The sequence below is a fragment of the Corythoichthys intestinalis genome, chromosome 15, assembly GCF_030265065.1.
Source record: "Corythoichthys intestinalis isolate RoL2023-P3 chromosome 15, ASM3026506v1, whole genome shotgun sequence".
NCBI lineage: Eukaryota > Metazoa > Chordata > Actinopteri > Syngnathiformes > Syngnathidae > Corythoichthys > Corythoichthys intestinalis.
In genome coordinates this window covers 31726078-31749506 of record NC_080409.1, presented here as the reverse complement: position 1 = coordinate 31749506, position 23429 = coordinate 31726078, and the positions used below count along the sequence as shown (strand labels likewise).

General features: G+C 38.9%; 1 protein-coding gene across 1 annotated transcript in view; it reads right to left on the bottom strand.

The window, feature by feature from the left end:
* Positions 1-23429, bottom strand: part of galnt16 (UDP-N-acetyl-alpha-D-galactosamine:polypeptide N-acetylgalactosaminyltransferase 16) — a 45093-nt gene that overhangs the window by 8847 nt on the left and 12817 nt on the right. The window contains exons 3-8 of the mRNA XM_057858721.1: positions 19273-19371; positions 19142-19209; positions 6193-6258; positions 4553-4674; positions 1488-1575; positions 1252-1336 (exon numbers count right to left, since the gene is read on the bottom strand). Of these exons, the coding sequence (XP_057714704.1) occupies positions 1252-1336; positions 1488-1575; positions 4553-4674; positions 6193-6258; positions 19142-19209; positions 19273-19371 (528 nt within the window). The remainder of the gene's footprint in view (positions 1-1251; positions 1337-1487; positions 1576-4552; positions 4675-6192; positions 6259-19141; positions 19210-19272; positions 19372-23429) is intronic.

Genomic DNA, 23429 nt, shown 5'->3' with positions numbered 1-23429 from the left:
GAGTGTACTTACCCTGTTTCGATCCTGATGGAAGGAGATTTTCACTCAAAATCTCTCGATAAATGGCCCCATTCCTTCTTTCCTTTACACAGATCAGTCGTCCTGGTCCCTTTGCAGAAAAACAGCCCCAAAGCACGATGTTTCCACCCCCATGCTTCACAGTTGGTATGGTGTTCTTCAGATGCAATTCAGTATTCTTTCTCCTCCAAACACGAGAACCTGTGTTTCTACCAAAAAGTTCTATTTTGGTTTCATCTGACCATAACACATTCTCCCAGTCCTCTTCTGGATCATCCAAATGCTGTCTAGCGGACCGCAGACGGGCCTGGACGTGTACTGGCTTCAGCAGTGGGACACGTCTGGCAGTGCAGGATTTGAGTCCCTGGCGGCGCATTGTGTTACTGATAGTAGCCTTTGTTACTGTGGTCCCAGCTCTCCGTAGGTCATTCACTAGGTCCCCCAGTGTGGTTCTGGGATTTTTGCTCACCGTTCTTGTTATCATTTTGACGCCACGAGGTGAGATCTTGCACGGAGCCCCAGATCGAAGGAGATTATCAGTGGTTTTGTATGTCTTCCATTTTCTAATAATTTCTCCCACTGTTAATTTCTTTACACCAAGCGTTTTACCTATTGCAGATTCAGTCTTCCCAGCCTGGTGCAGGTCTACAATTTTGTCTCTGTTGTCCTTCGACAGCTCTTTGGTCTTGGCCATAGTGGAGTTTGGAGTGTGACTGACTGAGTTTGTGGACAGGTTTCTTTTATACCGATAATGAGTTAAAACAGGTGCCATTAATACAGGTAATGAGTGGCGCCTCATTAGACCTTGTTAGAAGAAGTAAGATCTCTTTGACAGGCAGAAATCTTGCTTGTTTGTAGGTGATCAAATACTTATTTTCCACTTTAATTTGGAAATAAATTCTTTTAAAAAATCAAACAATGTGATTTTCTTTATTTTTTTTTTCCACATTCTGTCACTCAGGGTTGAGGTTTACCCATATTGCCAAACAGGCCTCTCTACTCTTTTCAAGTAGGTGAACTTGCACAATTGGTGGTTGACTGTGTAGACATGGCCTGAGATACCTAACCTCAAATTGCTAATGATGCTATGTCATCAGAGTGCCTTAGATTTACCCCTGACAATGCAGTGTGGTCAATGTAAAAACAGTTTACTTTTAGAGCAACTCTGGTTTATCTATCACCACAGTCAGCAGAAGCCAATAAGTGAACATGAGAGTCACTGATCAATCAAACCTGATTGGCTGGGTGGGGTCACTTCTGGCCATTTTCTGCTCAATGGGAATCTGCTCCCATTTAAAATGGAGGCTCCAGTCAAATCCTGATGAGAATTAAGTGATATTAGTCACACCAATGTTATGTTATAATTTTATTTGATCATTTGAGTTTAACTAGGGGACTTTCTCCTCCTCGCCAGCTGTGCACGCAGCTGTTGTGTTACCACACTGAGGGATTTCTGCATATCCTCTCACCTCCTCTCAAGTCAGCCGAGGCGGCCAAGTAAGCGAAGTTATCCAGGCTGATGACATCGATGATAGGGCTCACCACTCGAGTATGGTCCTGCAACGATATTACTGTATTATTAATATTTAGTCGCTGTTCCTAATATATTGGCTGTGGTTCCACGGCCAGCTGTCTTCACCACGCATGTTGTCATAATTGTTGTATGAGCCCACGATTGTGTTACTCTCGATTCATGCGTGCTCAAGACACTCATAAATATGATGTGTTCAATGCGGATGACATGTTGCACTCTGTTTCCCATTAACATTCCCTTTACAAAAGTGGGATACATTTCGACTCAAGGGAAATATAATGGCATGGGAAAATCATCCACATCACACTGCATCATTATTTGGTACCAGGCACTGTAGAAAGCATTTTTTCATCATTATACAAAGTCTAGATAAATCGTCATTCTTAAGGCTTTTGAGAAAACAAAGACGGTTTCCCATGTAGTATTGACAAAAAATATGGTCGACTTTTCTAACATGAATATAATGAAAATGCCTTGAATGAAAAATCACAGCAAGTCTACCATTTTGGTTCATACTACAGAGTGCCCATCTTGGCTCGATAGAATCCTAAAGGATTTTTTAAAATGTAGCCCCCAAAATTGGTTTTATTCAGCAACATAGAATTTGGTAAGCATGTATTACATGAGTTATACATGACCCACAAAAAAGCCTGTGCTGAAAAACACACAGGAAGTCTACCATTTTGTCTTGAAGTGGACAATTTGGTTTGGCAGCACCCTTCAGAATCTTCAGGGGGGGAAAAAAACCCAAACCCAGTTTTACTGAGCAATGTGATATTTTGCAGGCATGTCTAACATGGGTAAAAACCACCAAAAAAATCTAAATAAGTCAAGCCTAAAAACACAAAGGAAGTCTGCCATTTTGGCTTGAATTGGACAATGCGTTTCAGTGGCACCCTCCAGAATCTTTACAGGGATCTTCGGACTTGTAGGCTCAAATAAGCCACAATTGTTCTCTTTTATTGAAATGTGTTATTAGAAACACAAATATTATTGCCATTGATTTTAAAATCTATAATATTTCGTACGTATCTTGACCTACGGAGGGCGCCATGTATTTCGCGCGCAATGCACGCTGGGGGTGATGACGGAGTTGGCTTGGACTAGGAGAAAAGCTGTGCTAGCTAGCAAGCGAAGCTAGTATGACGACTGGCATGATTTTGTCACTTTCTGCTGCCTGTCAGATTGTTTTTTTACAGAGATGTGGGATGAGTTCGCAACGTCGTACGTGCATCCAATTCCAGCTTATCAGCAGTGTCTTTAAACCGATCCTAGGCGGCTTGCATTGACTTGCTGCCATTTGACAGCTTGTATATCCCTTCATTGTTAGTTGCATTATTGCCTTGTTTATTTCATTTGTCTGGCTCTCATTGCGGTTTTCCCTCATTATTTTTTTTTTATTGATCCCAACCTTCTGTCACAGACCGTTTTTGTGTCTCCCTTTTCGCGATTGCGTGTTTGTTGTGTGTGTTCAATGAACCCTTTTACACAGTCCCTATGTTATTGTTGTCTGCTTGCTGCCTGAAGTGAGCCGCACTTTTTTATTCTGTGGTCAAGTCAGCCGCACTTTCTCTTTAGTTCTGTTTCCCTGTCAGGTTTTTCCGCACAGACAGACAGCACATGTGGGTTGCGATTGCTTTATAATAATCATGATTCTAACATTACGCGGAAGTATAGTCCTGCGGTCTACGCGCTTCTCTGTCGCACGGGAAACGCGGGGAGTTCGAATCCCGCGTGAGACTTTCATTTAATTGCTTTTTCTGCTCGTTTTGTGAAAAATCGACAGTCCTGTCCTGCTCATCACTTTTCCGCATGGGTTCAAATTGGAAGGGCAGAACCGACGACATGTTAATGTAGCTAATGAGTGACACAGTGGAAGTACGGTAGCGCTGCCCAGTGACGTCACTGCCCAAAGTGCATTGTTGTCAACAACAATGGCGACTTACTACCGGTAGTTAAACAAATTTTTCAAGTTTTATGAAAACGAAAACATTAAGAAGGGGTCAAATATCAAATTATTATAACTCATACTAACATTTGTCTTTTAAGAACTACAAGTACTTCTGTCCGTGGTTCCCTTTAAAAAAAAATCAGCCTCAAAAGCCAGTTTTACTTAGCAACATGAAATTTGGTAGTTTATGTCCCACAGGAGGAGACCCACAAAAATGTCTCAAAAACCCAGGAAGTTCACTATTTGGCTTAAAGTTGATAATTTGATTTGGTAGCACCAAATTATCATTTTGTTTCAGAATCTCCTAAAAATAAATGAAATCGTCCACAAAAGTCAATTTCACTTATCTATGTGAAATTTAGCAGGCATGGCGAACATGACTAGGGTAGATCCACAAAAAAAGTCTCAAGACGTCATGCCTAAAAACACACACAAAAAATCTGCCATTTTCGCCTGAAGTGGAAATTTGGTGTGGTGGAACCCTTCAGAATATATATTTTTTTAAATCAGCCCCAGAAATATGTTTTACTTGGCAACATGAAATTTGGTGAGTATATTTACCATGGGTAGACCATCAAAAAAGTGACAAGAACGCATGCCTCCCTGAGCAGACACAGGAAGTCGACACTTAATTCTGAGTGTCCATTTAAAGCTAATTAGGACCTATTCCAATTCCTTAACAACTAACTTGCCCAATAGATTTTACCCATCACAAAGCCAATGCATAATGTATACAAAGTCTTCTGAATAGCATGGCTGTCACATGTACTATACTGAGAGCGCCCTCGGACATTTTCTGACAAGAATCCTTTCAATAACCAACATAAGCTGCTTCTCATCAACTCTGAGTGTATGTGTGCTGGGGGGAGTGGTCTTTCTGGCGGTTTGCCTAATCCAATTGGTGGGGATCTTTTTTCTGCCTTACAGAAAGACAGAAAAGACAGAAACGTGAAATAAAGCCTGCAGGGATATGAACTCTGCATTACTCCACAATATAACACATAGTGGGGGGGGGGGGGGGGGGGGGGGGAGCGTGTGTGTATACGTACCTCCTTGACTCGTTGAATCATGGGCTGCAGCCAATCAGTATTCACTTCACAATGGCTGTCCAAGAATGTCAAGATGGGAGCCGAGGCAGAGTTAGCCCCTCGCACCCTGGACCGGATAAGTCCTGAGGAGACATTTATTCATTCATCCACCACATCTATTCAAAACTTGCCGTTAGATTAACTCATTCACTGCCAGGTCACAGAGTATGTGTTGAGGTAGTTTCAGGGAAATTGATATTGAAAACACCTACTGACTGCAATAGACGTACAATCCATTTTAACTGGGAGGTTCGATTGATTCCAGCCCCTCACAGTTGAAATGGATTGGACGTCTATTGCCGTCAATGGTAGCCTAAGAGTTAAGCTGTGTGAGGTCACAGAGCAACATTTATTTGAATTTATGTGATTATTCTACTTCTTTTTTTAATTTATAATTGTGAAAGAAATTTTATTCATGCTTATAAAACACATAACTGCTGTCATACTATATTCATTTGTTAGACTGTATTTATCCATGTTCATGTGCTGTATTTCTTTGAACATAATACCAAGATTTTCTGTCGACTGTCTTATCAGATTTTTACTCCCTTTTTGTGCTAGCTATGGCTATTTTTCCAAGGTCGTAATTCACTATGTTTTTCTGTGGAAAACCACCAGAGTTGATACTTAAGTTTCACTTTCGTTTTCGTAGGTATCGTTTCACAGTAAGCATCCTTAGGTAATGCCCTTACAATAGTACAAATGTCCAGCCTCTATTGTACTTCTTTGTACTTCTGGGTGATCACAGCTCTTGGCTAAATCACATCATTTTGTACCCTTAATATATATCATGTTTATAAAGTATTCGAAGCAGGCAATCCTTGGTTGGTCTGATTCATTTCTCTCATCGAGCTATCGAGTTGACACTTGTCTTTGAGGTCAAAGTTGAATTTCCCTGACAGTAATAATTTGTTTTAATTTATTTTTGAATTCTTATTTTTTCTTTTAATATTTTAGGGCTTTTTTAAATTTGCGTTCTTTTTTGTATTTCTCCTCATTTATTACTATTTCAACAATTGCTTTTTTTCCAAAATGGAAACCACAATGGATTCATTCATTTTATTTAAAATTCTTTAGATTTATTTTTTTATTGCCCTTCGCAAAATACGGCAACACTAATACTACAATTGGATGTCTAATAGGCCCCACAACATATTGTCTCGTGGAACACAATTGGCGCCTGGGCCGCAAGTTTGAAACTCCTGTCTTGTATGAATGTAAAAAAACATTTAAGAAAAAAAAAATTGCATGGAAAATTACAGCAAAAAGTTAGCATTTGAGGGAATGGAAGAGTGTAATAAGGACATAAAAAGTTATATCTGATTCAGGATAGCGCTCACTAGCATCTCCAGAGGTTTGGAGTGTAGCAGCTCAGTTGTGCATATTTGGTCCATGATGTGTCTGTATTTAAGTGTGTGCTTGTGTATGTTTTAGTGCAACACCAAAGCCTCCGGCAGCACTAACACGTGCTGACACGCCGTCGCCTCTTGTTTGCTCCAATCTACAGCGGGGCAATCTTTGACCTCTTTTGTCACCTTTTCTGCTTCATCAGTGACACGTCGTTGCCAAAGCTGCTTTCTGTTAATTACGCACACGCTTACCCTCTCTCCTGCCGTTCCTCAGGCAACGCACTTTGGGGATCTGAGCAAGCAGCTGGCAGTCGTCGGCTAAGGAAGACAAACAGATTGTGTCAAGGCAGACGGCGCACACGCTCACGTTGCGTAAACTCTGAAAGGAACATCATGTAAATGTATACAAAAAGTCTACCATCTTGGTTGTAAGTGGACATTTAGTTTTTTTTTTTAATAAATTCAAAAGCCAGTTTCACTTAGCATTTTTTGTTCCAAGAGTCCATTTTTTAAAATAGTGTAATTTATGTGTATTTATTAGGGTGTGTGACAATATATTGATATGGTGATAAATCACAGTACTTTGTATCCCAATATGTTATGGATATGCACAAGCGGACACTCAATATATTGTTTTAAAGGGAACCTTGGATAAAAAGACATGTAGTTCTTAAAAGATAAATGTTAGTACGAGTTACAATAATTTGATATTAAAACTCCTCTTAATGTTTTGGTTTTAATAAAATTTGTAAAATTTTAAGCCAAAAAATTAACCAGTATGTCGCCATTATTGTTGTTGACGTCGCAGCGCGGTGACGTCACATGGGCTCGCTGCCGGACTTCCACAGTGTCACTCGTGAACTACATAAACATGTCGTTGGTTCTGCCCTTCCAAATTATAACCCGAACGTAATATTAATGACAAGGATAGCCCTGTCGATATTTCACAAAACGAGCAGCAAAAGCAAAATGAACATCAAAAATGGGATGAGAGAAGTAGCTTACATGTGTCAAATTGGCTTAGTGACAGCTAGCACTCTCCTGCTCTAGTGACGGAGAAGGAGAGTGTTTTATGTCAAAAATGTTTGCAGATCTTCACGGTAAACTATTGTGTGATCCAACTTATTCCAATATTATTATGGAGATAATAATATTGGATATAATAAGCGACTTTGCCAGGGTTTTTTCATATTCCTGCTGCCCTGGTTATTTGAATCCTCCACCATGTGCAGTTATTTAAGTTCACTATTTTTTTTCGCCTCACTTTTACGGCTTCTCACCGCGGTTTTCCCTCTGTTTTTCTTCTATTGTCTACCGTTTCGCGATTGCTCGTTTTTTGTGTGTGTTCAATAAACCGTTGTACGCAACCCCTCAGCATTTGTTGTCTAATCTGTGGTAAAGCCTCGCTTCCGCATTCGCCAACCATTTGTTGCTTTTCATCTGAGGACTTGAGTTACTTTTGCAGCTAATTGATCGATAAACAATACACAAACTATCCATGAAGAAAAAATATCATCGTCATTGTTGTGTTTCCTGATTGTTGCCAAAAGTCTGTGGTCTTGAACGCTCCCTTATTTCAGCGCCAGTGCGGAGTGGAAAAGAGAATCACGTTTGCTCACAATGTGTCTCACGTGCTTTAAATACACGACAGTCCTTTTAGATCTCAATGTGCAAAATAACGCGTCATTATAACATGTTGGGGCAATCTGTTGGGCAGAAAATGATGCGAATAGCCAGCAATCAGAGTAAGCTTAAAACATGTATTCATTCGTTTTTAAGCAAGCTTCCGGACTCTCGGAGCAACATTTAATAAACTGAGACACAGGCAGGCTGATCATTGACGACGTGGACAGCGCATTTACATGACAAAAATAAGGTAAGGTGAAGCAAAAAAAATCAAACCGCTGTGTACTACTGATGCCATCCACACGACAGCTCTGGATGCTAACTATCTCCATAATAATGTAACGAATCAGGTTATACTATAGTGGGGGTATTTGCTTGCGTTCCTGAATGCACCGCGTGACTTACGTAGGTGCGGCAGACAGCAGCCGTGTGTTGTACAAGTTCCCAAAATAAAGAATTGAAACTTTACTAATTGGGTGACAATTTTTAGACGTTACAATAATATTGGAATAAGTTGGATCACCCAATAGTTTACCGTGAAATTCTGCAAACATTTTTTCAAATCACTGTCTGGCTTTGTCACTAGAACAGGAGTGCTAGCTGTCACTAGCGAACTTGACACATGTATGCTACTCCTCTCATCCCATTTTTGATGTTCATTTTGCTTTTGCAGCTTGTTTTGTGAAATATCGACAGGACTATCCTTCTTATTAATAGTACGTTCGGGTTCAAATTGGAAGGGCAGAACGGACGACATGTTTACGTAGTTCACAAGTGACACTGTGGAAGTCCGGCAGCGAGCCCATGTGACGTCACCGCGCTGCGACGTCAACAACAATAATGGCAACCTACTAGTTAAAATAATTTTACAAATTTTATTAAATTGAAAACATTAAGAGGGGTTTTAATATCAAATTAGTATAACTCGTACTAGCATTTATGTTCTAAGAACTACATGTTGGATCCCTTTAAAAAAATTTTTACTATTCAATAGGTTGCAACCAAAAGTTTCCACTAAACTAAAATTTTACCTAGAATAGTGTTTATGTTAACTCATTGGCTGGCATTGACAGCGCTAGACATCTAATTCAAATAGATGGGATGTCTATAGTGCCATCAATGACAGCCCACGAGTGGCCTATAAAGACTAAAACTAATTTTTCAATAGTTTTCCGATTTTCCATGATTTTTTAAGTTTTTGGTGGTGGGTCCATTATCAGGGTTTTTTGCTGTTTTTTTTGGACTGTTTTTCACGTTTTTTGTTTGCTAATTTTTCACACATTTCGAGCAGTTTATCTGTTTTTTCGCAGTTTTTTTCCCCATTCAAAATGAATTGGACACCTGGCACTGTCAATAGCACTCAAACATGAGCATTCAAAGCCAGGTCTCCGAGTTTTAATAAATTGGATGTCTATGATTCTCAAAGGCATGCAATGAGTTGAGAAAGACACTTGTTTGTTTGTATGAATATTGCAAAAATATAGTGTTGCTGTATTTATTGGCAGAAATCTAACATTGAAATATTATATATATATATATATATAATATTATATATATATATATATATATATATAACTATTTATATAAATAGATATATAGATAATATAGATAATAAATCTATATATAAATAGACAAGACAAAAGTTTTTGACATTTTCTGCGACATGCAAAATAAATAATTATTTATTTTTCCATTTAGAAACAGCTTGTTTTTCTTCCGAATAGTTGTGTGGTAGACACAACATTGATTATACATTGATTTAGAATTGTTGTATCGTCATAATGCGAGATACAGTATTTTTCGGACTATACGTCGCACCTGAGTATAAGTCACACCAGCCAAAAAATGCGCAATGAAAAGGAAAAAACATATATAAGTCGCACCGGAGTATAAGTCGCATTTTTGGGGGGAAATTTGTTTGATAGAATCCAGCACCAAGAACAGACATGCCATCTTGAAAGGCAATTTAAAATACAATAGAGAACAACAGGCTGAATAGGTGTACGGGTGCTAACATTACATGATGCTAGAAGTTAGATCGGGGCTAAAAAATCCAGCCCGACCCAACCGGCCTGCGGGTATTAAAGCCCGACGCGGCCCGAGCCTGATCAAATAACTTGATTTTCTTGCCCGAGCCCGAAAAAACCCGAAATGTTATGTTTTATTTGTAGGCACCAGCCCAAAAAAACCGATATTTTATATTTTATTTGTGAGGACTCAGGAGAAGGAGGAAATGCGGGGATGCGATGCGTGGTTTCGTTTTGTGTGATCACGTTTGTGACTGCCGGTGCATATATGCATAATGATAACAAATTCAAGCCTGTCTTTTGTAATGAATTCTCCCAGTTAAACAAAACTGTAAGATGGATATTCAATAAGCATTTATATCTTTTATATTTGCGTGTCTGTTCTATAAGGCGGATAGTGGATTTGACATTTATTTTAATCTCCTCGAGATTTTTATGGTCATCATAAATTAAGGGTGTAACGGTACATGTATTTGTATTGAACCGTTTCGGTACGTGGTGCTCGGTTCGGAATGGTGGCGTACCGAACGAGTTTCTGACGTAATGTAACCCTTACTTTTCGAGGCTGTGAGTCGATCGGGTTACAGTTTCTTTTTGTAGATTATATTTACTCCGTCTTCTCTACTATAATGAGGACGAACACGGTAGGACAGTATAAACCAGAAACATCAACGGCGCAACAACGTGGCCGCCGCGAGAACGCAGTGAAACGTGGGCGTTAAAGTCAATCAGCCAATGCACACCAGTCGCAGTGCGGCCGCGTGTTAGACACGTCCCAAAAGCGGCTCAACACGACGCACGCGAAAAGAACGGCAGAGTTTATTATTTGCCGCGAGACGCAACCCTTCTGCATCAATAGTACTACCGGTAGCTAGGATCGGGCAGACCGGAAGTCACTCGTGTAAAAATACGGTGAATCCGGTCGATTTTCTAACTAATATGCAATCGTAACCCACTTTTTGAGTCCATCAGATCTCTGGAGTGGTAGATTGGGGCACAGTTGACTTGTCTTTGTTGATTTACTGCTGTCTTCTCTGCTATAATAATAACCAACACTGCCCCGTGTTCAATACAAAACCCTCCTACCACAACAAAACAAGTAGGAACTAATATTCATATAGGAACTAAAGTTATACAACATAAAATATACAATATAAATGAATACTACATCACATTTGTAAAATACAAACACATAATAAAATAAATAATAGCCCATTTAAATAAAATAAATTGATGTTGAAATCTTTGTCATTGGGATTGCTTTTCTCTTTAGCACAGGACTTCTTTTTTCTTCTTTCGTTCAGGAAGAAAGCTGACCAATACGCGGGGTCTGAAAGACAAGTTGTTGTTGGATTATCCTTAAATACCCGCTACTTTTTGAGCAGAATTCTAGCTTTGTATAGGCTAATGTTCCTATTGTTAAAAGCACAAAGGTGTGTAATAAACAACTAGCACATTTATATTTTGCATTTTGTTTTCTTACTATACCGAAAATTAACCGAACTGTGACCTCAAAACCGAGGTACGTACCGAACCAAGATTTTTGTGTACCGTTACACCCCTAATATAAATGCATTTACACAACAAAATAATGCTGGAAAAGTTTGTTAAATATATTTCTCGTATGAGACCAAAGCGCCAAATTCGTTGACATTCAGCGAAGCCGACACAGATTTCCGTATCTTCAACAATCAATTCGAATCCTTTCCATATCCCACTCCCACCGCAGTTGTTTGCTTTTCGATTCCCGTCTTTAGTTTGTTTTTCACTCCTACAGCTGCTCCATATCGAAAAGGAAATACCAGGATGCTCACGGAGGGGAAGATTGAAAAGAGAGCAGGGCCACTGCGTTCATGTACGCAGGCATTCACAGCGCCTTCTCTGTTTTATCCAAATATTTAATATCCATACATTGTTTTAGTATGAATAAATACGTATATTCATTTTTTTAAAAAGTTAGCTAGAGAGAAGTCGGCCCGACCCGACCGTAAATAATCACACATAAGTCGCTCCAGAGTATAAGACGCACCCTCTGCCAAACTATGAAAAAAACTGCGACTTATAGTCCGAAAAATCCGGTAATCGTTATCGTGAGCATTGTATCGCAAATCATATCGTATGGGGAGGCATCCAAAGGTTTCCACCCCTAGTTTTTATTGCTGTAATTCCAGCAATAACTGAAACAATACTTCACTTTCTGTTTCTGCATAAAACTTTAGTTCACCGCACACACCGCACACACAAACAGCTAAGCATTAAGACTGTGAGTGTGACCCTGCTGATGCATTGTGGGTATGTCCTCGTGTCCTCACCCTCCCTGTAATGATACAGCCTTCCGCACTTGTAATCCTCACAGATTGAATGAGATGTACGTGCACTACTAATTTTTTTATACAGCTTATGTAGTCTGTAGATGCTTGGGAAAGTACTATATGTGTGTCAATACTAACAAGAGCGTGCAACAGCTGGTGTTGTGTGTGTCTTTGCATACTACGATTAAGTGACACCAGTTTTTATAATTGACTACACTAGGAACACGGTTTTTGTTGAGTTTGGTCTGACAGCTGATTTTTTAAACTAGTATATGTGTGTGAAATGTAAAACCAATCTTAGGTTTTTCTCTCTAGCACGTAAAGTTTTGGTACTGCATTATTTCCGGTTTCCTGACATACAATGAAATGTGAAAAAAAACGGTTATTACTGCAAGATTTATTTAACGCTATTATGTTTTTACAACGGCATTGCTACTATAATTAATTCTGTGCAAGCAGTAACAACATAATAAAAAGGTAAGTTGTGGGGAAAAAAAAACTGAAAGACTGCAGGAAAAAACTGACAACAATTTAGTTTAAATAAGCATAAAAATCTGACTCAACAGATTTTTTTATTCCTAATTGTTCTCAGGTGCTGTATTAATATAGGGAAAAATGTGACGAATAATGGAAAAAGTTATATGTCCAGTTAAAAACAGTTTCAAACTAATATCACTATATGAAATGTCTACTTGTCAGTGTTTGTGTTCACTGTATATGGTGAAGAAAACAAGGACTTGAACACCCTACTACTTTGCAAGTTCTCCCACTTAGAAATCATGGAAGTGTCTGAAATTTTCATCGTAGGTGCATGTCCACTGTCAGAGAGATAATCTAAAAAGAAAAATCCAGAACAATTTATTTGTGTGTTACAGCTGCAAATAAGTATTTGAACACCTGTCTATCAGCTAGAATTCTGAACTCTGAAAGCCCTGTTAGTTCGCCTATTAAAAGTCCACCTCCACTCCATGTATTATCCTGAATCAGATGCACTTGTTTGAGGTCGATAGCTGCATAAAGACACCTGTCCACCCCATACAATCAGTAAGATACAAACTTGTAACATGGCCAAGACCAAAGAGCTGTCCAAAGACACCAGAGACAAAATTGTACACCTCCACAAGGCTGGAAAGGGCTTTGGAGCAATTACCAAGCAGCTCGGTGAAAAAAGGTCCACTGTTGGAGCAATTATTAAAAAATGGAGAAGCTAAACATGACGGTCAATCTCAATTGGACTGGAGCCCCATGTAAGATATCACCTTGTGGCGTCTCAGTGATCCTAAGAAAGGTGAGGAATCAGCCCAGAACTACATGACAGGAGTTGGTCAATGACCAGAAAAGAGCTGGGACCACCGTTTCCAAGGTTACTGTTGGTAATACACTAATACCCCTTTCCCACTGAAACTAGTGGGTCAACGCGCGTTTTTCCAAGCCGATGCAACCCGCTAGCAATTGGCATTTGGCACCTTTCCCATTGACAAAAAAAAAAGCGGTGTCTTTTTTTTTTTTTCCACCCGTCTCACCCCCAACCTCTCCTCAGCCGTGCGTAAGGTTCGTGACGTCCCCACGCTAAGATGCGCTTCGACAAGTGCGACCGAATTCATTCAGTTCAAGGAAGTAAACAATGCAAAGCAACATAGAAGCTTCCTTTCCGTTTGTGTTCTCTGTTTTCATGCTTTTTACTGCCCTCAAAATGGTCGAAATGCAGCAAAGGATCAACACTCTGCTTGTGCTGAGGCAACGTAGGCGACGTGAATTTTGGCTTGAAATTGAAAGGAGTCGTGTACGTCACAGAAGGAGGAGAAGAGCCTTTGTTTCATCTGTTATGGCTATTGCTAACGCTGCTACACCGACTGTTCGCTGTATGTGGAACCCGATAGTGGATCCGGGCTAGAGCACATGGTTTTTGTTTTTGTTATGACGCATCACGTACTAGCCTACGTCACCACGTAGATTAGGGTGTTGACTGTTGACCCGGGGTTTTGCTTTCACACTGCATGGCGATCAGAGCCGAGGTGATTTTAACGCGGGTCGCTTGGCGAGTTGATTGACACAGGTCGAAGCGGGTCGCTGCACCTTTCCCACTTCCACCAAAAGCCGATTGTTAGCGGGTTGACACGGGTTTTTGGGCCAGTGGGAAAGGGGTATGATTTGAAATCATGCATGGCACAGAAGGTTCCCTTGCTTAAACCAGCACATCTAAAGGCCCGTCTTAAGTTTGCCTATGACCATTTGAATGATGCAGAGGAGTCATGGGAGTAAGTTTTGTGGTCAGATGAGAGCAAAATAGAACATTTTGGTCATAATTCTACTCATAGTGTTTGGAGGAAGAAGAATGATGAGTACTATCCAAAGAACACCATCCCTACTGTGAAGCATGGGGTTGTTAACATCATGCTTTAGGGGCGGTTTTCTGCGCATGGGTCAGGACGAGTGCACTGTATTAAAGAGAGGTTGACTGGGGCCTTGTATTGTGGGATTTGGGGGAACAACTCCTTCCCTCACTAAGAGCATTGAAAATGGGTCGTGGATGGGTCTTCCAACATGACCATGATCCATAGAAGATCTGTGTGTAAGAGTGGGCCAAGATCCCTCTTGCAGTGTGTGCAAACCTGGTGATAACTACAGGAAATGTTTGACCTCTGTAATTGCAAATAATGGCTACTGTACCAAATATTAACATTTGTTTTCTCAGGTGTTCAAATACTTATTTGCAGCTGCATCACACAAATAAATCGTTAAAAATCCATACATTGTGATTTCTGGACTTTTCTTTTTAGATTATCTCTTTCACATTGGACATGCACCTATGATGAAAAATTCAGACCCCTCCATGATATCTAAGTGGGAGAACTTGCAGTGGGTTCAAATACTTATTTTCTTCACTGTATGTACATAACTGGCACCTAGATGAGAATCCCAAGAATTTATTGATAAAGACTCATGATTATTTTTTTACACTTGGAGATTTAAGCCAAGCGTTGCTGGTTTTAATCAACAGCGGCTAAAGGAGTAAGAAGCCAATCTCGTTGGCGGTGGACGGATCATGACGCGGTGCTAATTATTCCTCCCTGCAGTAGTTGAGCACGAGCTAATGGTTGACACGCTCTGTGATGACCTCCGCACGCATGCTGAGTGCGCAGCCGAGTTACTAGCGTACACGCTGGGAGCTTACACAGCCAACAGCGTGTCCAAACACAATTGTCTATTAGCAGCTTCAATTCCTGCTGTTTTTATTTGGAAAAAACAAGCAAGCAGTAATCCAAGGAACATTACAATACTTTGTTTACCATTTCTTTACTTTTACAGCTTTCAAGTAAATACCAATGATTTTTACACGTTTTTTCAAGAAGAAAGCTGCAATATTATAGCAGTTAATTTATGAGAACTGCAGTGGGCTACATCCCTTTTTGTCATGTGTCCATATGCATATTCGTAAAGTGAATTTTTTTTATCATTGATGTAAAACCACCCAAGTCATCATTTCACATGAATCACATTGAAATAAATAGCTACGATTTTTTTGCTGTCTTAACATTTTAAATCAATTTCCAACAAAATGGTTAAATTGGTGTTAGCTCACTGTGGATCCAAGTGGCTTGATTTAATGTGAAAAGGGTGTCATTTTAGGAAGTTCGAACACTATGAGAATAAAAGACAATTCAATGAAGAAAAAGATTACTTAGGTTGTAATTTTAATAGCAAAAAAAGTCATGATTTACAGTGTTGTCAATTTATTGATAAAAAAATAAATAAAATTTCATGCGAGGCCGTAGGTTTGCATAGGGATGGTAGGGACATAATATTACCAAGTTTTCAGGATGCTCAAGTTGTCCCCACCAACTTTTAGGCAACTTTATTTGCATTATATAATGACTTAGATTGTCTTCCCATGTTGTAAAGACAGAATTAATCCTACCGTTATTGAGCAAATTACAGTACTTCCATTATGTTCAAACTTACATTGACCCCTTTTCACTTGCTGAATGTGCCAGACCATTTTTTTTCCTCAAACGCACGTTTGATTGGCTGATGACTCAACCCCCCCCCCCCCCCCATACACACACACATGCAATCACAGCCTCGACACAAATGAACATCCCGCCTCCTCCGAAGACAAGGAATATTAGAAGTGTTTTCCGCTAGCTGCAGCCACTCGTAAGGTAAAAAGTCAATGTTGTGGAGGAGGCGTCACTAATTTTGCTACTGAAAGTCCGACCTGCGTCAGCATAACTTTAATCTGCGCAAAAGCAGCCCAAAGGAGCTTTTATTTTTTTGTTTGGCTGTGCTTGTGGGCAAAAGCAGTATTGTTTTACCTAAAGGAAGGCTCCATTTTTATTTATTTTTGTTACTACCTGACTAAGAAGTTGTTGTTATATTTAATTTATTTTTAGACAGACAATTTTGAGTGGTATTAAGCAAATGTTTATTTTTTTCTGCATTGCTGGATGATTTACAAGTTTTTATTTCTTGTGTATGTTAATATAATTTGTGTTCAAATATTGCAAATTAAATTTAGTAATAAAATCGAGACATTTATTCTGGAAGTCTTCAAAATGTTTCCTTAGTAATTTTTGAAAACAAAGGTCTGAATCGAACAGTGTATCACCTGAACCAATACATACAGTGGGGCTAATAAGTATTTAGTCAACCAGCAATTGTGCAAGTTCTCCTACCTGAAAAGATGGCCTATAATTGTCAACATGGGTAAACCTCAACCATGAGAGACAGAATGTGGAAAAAAAAGAAAGAGCAAATCACATTGTTTGAGTTTTAAAGAATTTATTTCCAAATTAGAGTGGGAAATAAGTATTTGGTCACCTACAAACAAACAAGATTTCTGGCTGTCAAAGAGTCTAACTTCATCTAACGAGGTCTAACGAGGCTCCACTCGTTACCTGTATTAATGGCACCTGTTTTAACTCATTATCAGTATAAAAGACACCTGTCCACAAACTCAGTCAGTCACACTCCAAACTCCACTATGGCCGAAACCAAAGAGCTGTCGAAGGGCACTAGAGACAGAATTGTAGACCTGCACCAGGCTGGGAAGACTGAATCTGCAATAGGTAAAACGCTTGGTGTAAAGAAATCAACTGTGGGAGCAATTATTAGAAAATGGAAGACATACAAGAACCACTTGTAATCTCCCTCGATCTGGGCCTCCATGCAAGATCTCACCCCGTGGCGTCAAAATGACAGAAAGAACGGTGAGCAAAAATCCCAGAACCATAAGGGGAAACTAGTGAATGACCTACAGAGAGCTGGGACCACAGTAACAAAGGCTACTATCAGTAATACAATGCACCGCCAGGGACTCAAATCCTCCACTGCCAGACGTGTCTCCCTGCTGAAGAAAGTACACGTCCAGTCCCGTCTGCAGTTCGCTAGAGACGTGGCTGGGTCTTTCAGCATGACAATGATCCCAAACACACAGCCAGGGCAACAAAGGAGTAAGAAGCATTTCAAGATCCAGTGTCCAGATCTCAACCCCATACAAAATCTGTGGCGGGAGTTGAAAGTCCATGACAGCCCCAAAACATCACTGCTCTCGAGGAGATCTGCATGGAGGAATGGGCCAAAATACCAGCAACAGTGTGTGAAAAACTTGTGAAGAGTTACAGAAAACGTTTGGCCTCTGTTATTGCCAACAAAGGGTACATAACAAAGTATTGAGATGAGCTTTTGGTATTGACCATATATTTATTTTCCACAATGATTTGTAAACAAATTATTTAAAAATCAAACAATGTAATTTTCTGTTTTTTTCCACATTCTGTCTCTCATGGCTGAGGTTTACCCATGTTGACAATTACAGGCCTCTCTCATATTTTCAAGTGGGAGAACTTGCACAATTAGTGGTTGACTAAATACTTATTTGCCCCACTGTATACACTGCAAAAACCCACCTCCTTAAAACTGGGAAAAAAAACAAAAAAAAACTTAAATTCCCTTGTTTTTAGTGTAAATATACTAAAAATAAGTGAAATTATCTGACAGTGCTTCAAGGAAATTTTACTTACTCAGATTGCTTGAAATCAGAAAAATAGCTAGCTGAAAATAAGCTTAACAGAGTTATTTTAAGCAAAAAGTTTCAATATTTAATATTTTTGAAAAAGAAATGTTCTTAATTCAATAATAGACATTGTTCAAAAATTTATGTGAAAGCAATTTTTTTCTGTTATTTTTAGATGTATGGGCTAAATAAGAAAACATAGTAGTACATATTTAAAGTAAGTGGAATAATCTGACGCATTAATCTGTTAACTAAATTTTAACACTCAAATCAAATGGAGAAAATTATTTGACTAGATTTAAGAAAATATCAGATTAAGACTTTCTACTGTAAATGTGCAGTGTGAAAGTTAGTATAAATCAATTTATAGTATATTTGCATAAATCATTTAGCCTATCAATTAATTGGGTTGTCAGTTAATTAAATGTAGCCCTGAGTGCCATTCACCCAATCTGTTTGGTTTTATTAATGTCCCGTCCCCACCAAATAGTGTACATGCAGGTTATGCTGTTATATCGTCCCTACCAATTTTCATGATTTGAATTTTTTTTTTTTTTAAGAATCGTGAAAATCTTACAAAATAAAGACAATAGTCATTGACCAGAAGTTCCACCAATGTTGTAGTTTGATAATTTATCATTTTAAAAAATCCACGGAGGTTGAATTTTTCAGTGATGATCATTTCAGGAAAACAAAATATTATGAAGAAAATGTCATAAATTCTTTTCAAAAAAGAAATCATGAGATTTAATGATTTAAATGGTAATTTATCATGAAATGAGTCAGATTTTTAACAAAATAATGTGCACATTTTACAGGGAGACATTTTTTAATTCCATGATGAAAAAGTCCACTACTTTTTGCCAGACCTTAACTAGAGATAATGGACAGGAAAAGACGCTAGCTGAGCTGATGTTGATGAGATGTGAGCAGTGGAAAGAAAGAGGAGGCAACTGGGGAGAGAGTGTAATCCTGTTAAGGCTCCACTTAATCGCCAGCTCTCCATTTAGAACATGCTTTGTCCTTACCTAGTGGACTTACTCTGCGCTACATGCTGATTGAACAATTGCCTTTTTATAAGTAAATAAATAAAACGCTTGGATATGTTGACCATTGACGGCAATTATTTAATATTTTTAAAGTACATATTTTACATATGTACATATGTACTTAATTAAAAAAAAAAAATTACATGCTAGATCAATTTTCTTCAAACTCACCGTCAGCGCTGAAGTCATCAATCAGAATGATTTCGTGAATGAGCTGCGGAGGACTCCTCATCAAGACACTGCCGGGAAATGAGGATTAAATGTCAAATAGTGTGGCTGATATAAAACCCTGACATTACTACCTTTTGACGGTGCGCAGAAGCGTGGAGCGAGCCTCGTTGTGGAAGGTGATGATGATGCTTGTGGACGGAAGGTCGATGTCATAGTTAAGGGAGGCACACCTGTGAGGAATCAATACATTTTTTTTAGAACAACTACTCATTATAAACAAAAATAAATGTTACAGGTTATCACTACTAAATTGTCCTGCTATACTTATTAGGGCTGTGAGAAAAACTCGAAATGGTAATATATTGTGATACTTTATATTCCAAAAGGTTATCGATGCTCCTGCCAAGAATCGAGATATCATTTTAAAAGGTGTGATTGTTTTAAAAAAAAAAATTTAAAAAAGGAACCAACAAGTTGCTACCAAAATCTTCCACCATAACTCTAAGGCTGCATTGATGGTGCTCGACGACCAATCCATTTAGACTGGGAACATTTGTTCACTCAAAACCAGAGCATTCAGTCAGTCTGTCCGAGAGGCCTGTAATTGTCAACATGGGTAAACCTCAACCATGAGAGACAGAATGTGGAAAAAAAAGAAAGAGCAAATCACATTGTTTGATTTTTAAAGACTTTGTTTCCAAATTACAGTGGAAAATAAGTATTTGGTCACCTACAAACAAGCAAGATTTCTGACTGTCAAAGAGGTCTAACTTCTTCTAACGAGGTCTAACGAGGCTCCACTCGTTATCTGTATTAATGGCACCTGTTTTAACTCATTATCGGTATAAAAGACACCTGTCCACAATTTCAGTCAGTCACACTCTAAACTCCACTATGGCCAAGACCAAAGAGCTGTCGAAGAACACCAGAGACAAAATTGTAGACCTGCACCAGGCTGGGAAGACTGAATCTGCAATACGTAAAATGCTTGGTGTAAAGAAATCAACTGTGGGAGCAATTATTAGAAAATGGAAGACATACAAGACCACTGATAATCTCCCTCGATCTGCGGCTCCATGTAAGATCTCACCCTGTGTCGTCGAAATGATAACAAGAACGGTGAGCAAAAATCCCAGAACCACACGGGGGGACCTCGTGAATGACCTACAGAGAGCTGGGACCACAGTAACAAAGGCTACTATCAGTAACACAATGCGCCGCCAGGGACTCAAATCCTGCACTGCCAGACATGTCCCCCTGCTGAAGCCAGTACACGTCCAGGCCCGTCTGCGGTTCGCTAGAGAGCATTTGGATGATCCAGAAGAGGACTGGGAGAATGTGTTATGGTCAGATGAAACCAAAATAGAACTTTTTGGTAGAAACACAGGTTCTCGTATTTGGAGGAAAAAGAATACTGAATTGCATCTGAAGAACACCATACCCACTGTGAAGCATGGGGGTGGAAACATCAAGCTTTGGGGCTGTTTTTCTGCAAAGGGACCAGGACGACTGATCTGTGTAAAGGAAGGAATGAAGGGGTCCATGTATCGAGAGATTTTGAGTGAAAATCTCCTTCTATCAGCAAGGGCATTGAAGATGAGACGTGGCTGGGTCTTTCAGCATGACAATGATCCCAAACACACAGCCAGGGCAACAAAGGAGTGGCTTCGTAAAAAGCATTTCAAGGTCCCGGAGTGGCCAAGCCAGTCTCCAGAGCTCAACCCCATAGAAAATCTGTGGAGGCAGTTAAAAGTCCGTGTTGCCCAACGACAGCCCCAAAACATCACTACTCTAGAGGAGATCTGCATGGAGGAATGGGCCAAAATACCAGCAACAGTGTGTGAAAAGCTTGTGAAGTTACAAAAAAAGGTTTGCCCTCCGTTATTGCCAACAAAGGGAACATAACAAAGTATTGAGATGAACTTTTGGTATTGACCAAATACTTATTTTCCACCATGATTTGCAAACAAATTCTTTAGAAATCAAACAATGTGATTTTCTGTTTTTTTTTCCCACATTCTGTCTCTCATGGTTGAGGTTTACCCATGTTGACAATTACAGACCTCTCTAATATTTTCAAGTGGGAGAACTTGCACAATTAGTGGTTGACTAAATACTTATTTGCTCCACTGTATATCCGTCTTGTCTGATCTTTTCATTCCAACAATAATTTACAGAAAAATATGGCATATTTTAGAGATGGTTTGAATTGCATTTAATTACGATAAATTAATTTTTAAGCTGTGATTTACTCGAATTTTTTATCTTTGACACCCCTAGTTATTATACTTTTATTAAATATGCTTTTGCTCCACGTCCAACTGTTCCCCTTACTTGCACACGCTCGAAGGGCCCCATGTTGTTTGTTGCCTGAGGCCCCCAGAGACCCTTGCTACGCCTCTGGTGTTGGGTACCTTTAGCAAGGTTAAAAACTACTGATATAGATGTAAAGAAAGTTCGGCGGTCGAAAAATTTAGCCTTGAATGTGACCAAAAATGTTTCGGTCCAAAACGCTTTTTTTCCACTGAAATGACATTACTAAAACAGGAAATTGCTTTGGCGCAAGCAAAAAAAAAATCGGTAGCTTGAGCTACTAAAGGCAACTTGTCCAGTAAATGAGGTGGAACAGCATGTTTTACACGCTGTCTCAAGAGAGTCACTTCCTACAAGTAGATCTTCTCTATTCGCCCCCTTTGAGCAGCTAACGGAAGAGACAAGAACCCCCACTTCATCTCAAATTACAACACTCACTCATTGTCATCCAAGACAATAAGTTAGGAGGCCGCGGAGTAAAAACAATGAAAACAAACTGTTGGAGTCTGCCAGCGCATTTTTTACTGAGCTCGATTCAGAGCCTGTGTAGTTCGTAGCGACTTCACTTCACCCGCGTTATAAAGAGGATTATTTGGATGTGGGAATAATGAAGTAGCCTTAACAGTGAGAGACAGTGCTGCAGCCCATTTTCTTGATGAGCAGAGGAACAGATGTCAGTGTGATAAAGGAGAGATGCTACTTTTCATTTTCTTAAAAAACAACAACAAAAAAACACTTTATCTCAATAGCAAGAATTCACTTTTATGCAGGTCATATAGTACATATACAATAATATATATAATATATACATTCAACATACAGTACATAAGTACTGTATTTGTTTATTATGACAATAAATCCTCAAGATGGCATTTACATAATTAACATTCTTTCTGTGAGAGGGATCCACAGATAGAAAGACTTGTGACTTTGTATATTGTGACTAAATATTGCCATCTAGTGTATTTGTTGAGCTTTCAGTAAATGATACTGTAGCCAGGCCCAAATGCATGATGGGAAGTGGATTCATGACTGTGCGCAGTGCTACCAATTGATATATCTTCTCTGCGTTGGGAAATAACATTAGGTGTTAAGAAAAAGATCAATTGCTGCCTTGCTTCCCAACATTGCTTCCCATGATATTTTGAATTGTTGAGAGGGGGATTTTAAGGCTTTAGCCAATTAAAAAAAGGCTTCAAAGGCTGCCAAAATTCACTCTACTCATTTTATGCTGCCTTTTATCTCTCTATATAGGTAAAACGGCCCCATTACAGATTGAGCGTGACAATGCGTGAGTGGGTCGTGCAGTGCATGCATTAATTGCATTAAATATTTTAACGTGATACATTTTTTTAAAAATTAATTACCGCCGTTATCGGGATAAATTTGATAACCCTACCTTAAGCCTAAACTAAAGACTCTGGATGAGTGTAACATATAATGTCTGTAACGTTAAATACAATTAGAAAACGATTCAATTAAAAAATATACTGTATATATATTAAAAAAAGGCATGGCCGATATTTTTTTGCCGATTCCGATACATTGAAAATGACATGATCGGACCCGATTGATCGGAATCCCGATCGATTGGGACATCTCTAGTTGTTACAATATTAATATTTAGTGGTTGAATTCAAAAATTTGTGTTTAATCTTATTCTATTTTTTGTCGGTAGTAAATAAACTATTATCAAAAAAATATGCTTGTAATTCTAAGAATTATTAATTCATTTACTTTTTAAAATAGTTAATTCAATAAATAATATTTTAAAAAATCATAATAATAATTGGCTAGTTGTGCTTTTTTTCGACTAATTCGAATAATAATTTGTTTTGGTTTTCAACCTCAGTTTTCTCATATTCATTTTTCTGTTTCGGAGAAGAGTTTTTATTTCAGTACATCACTAGGGATGGACTTTATAACCTCTGTGGCACAAGCTGCTTGAGTGTACCCCAGAAAGGCTGAGCAGCTT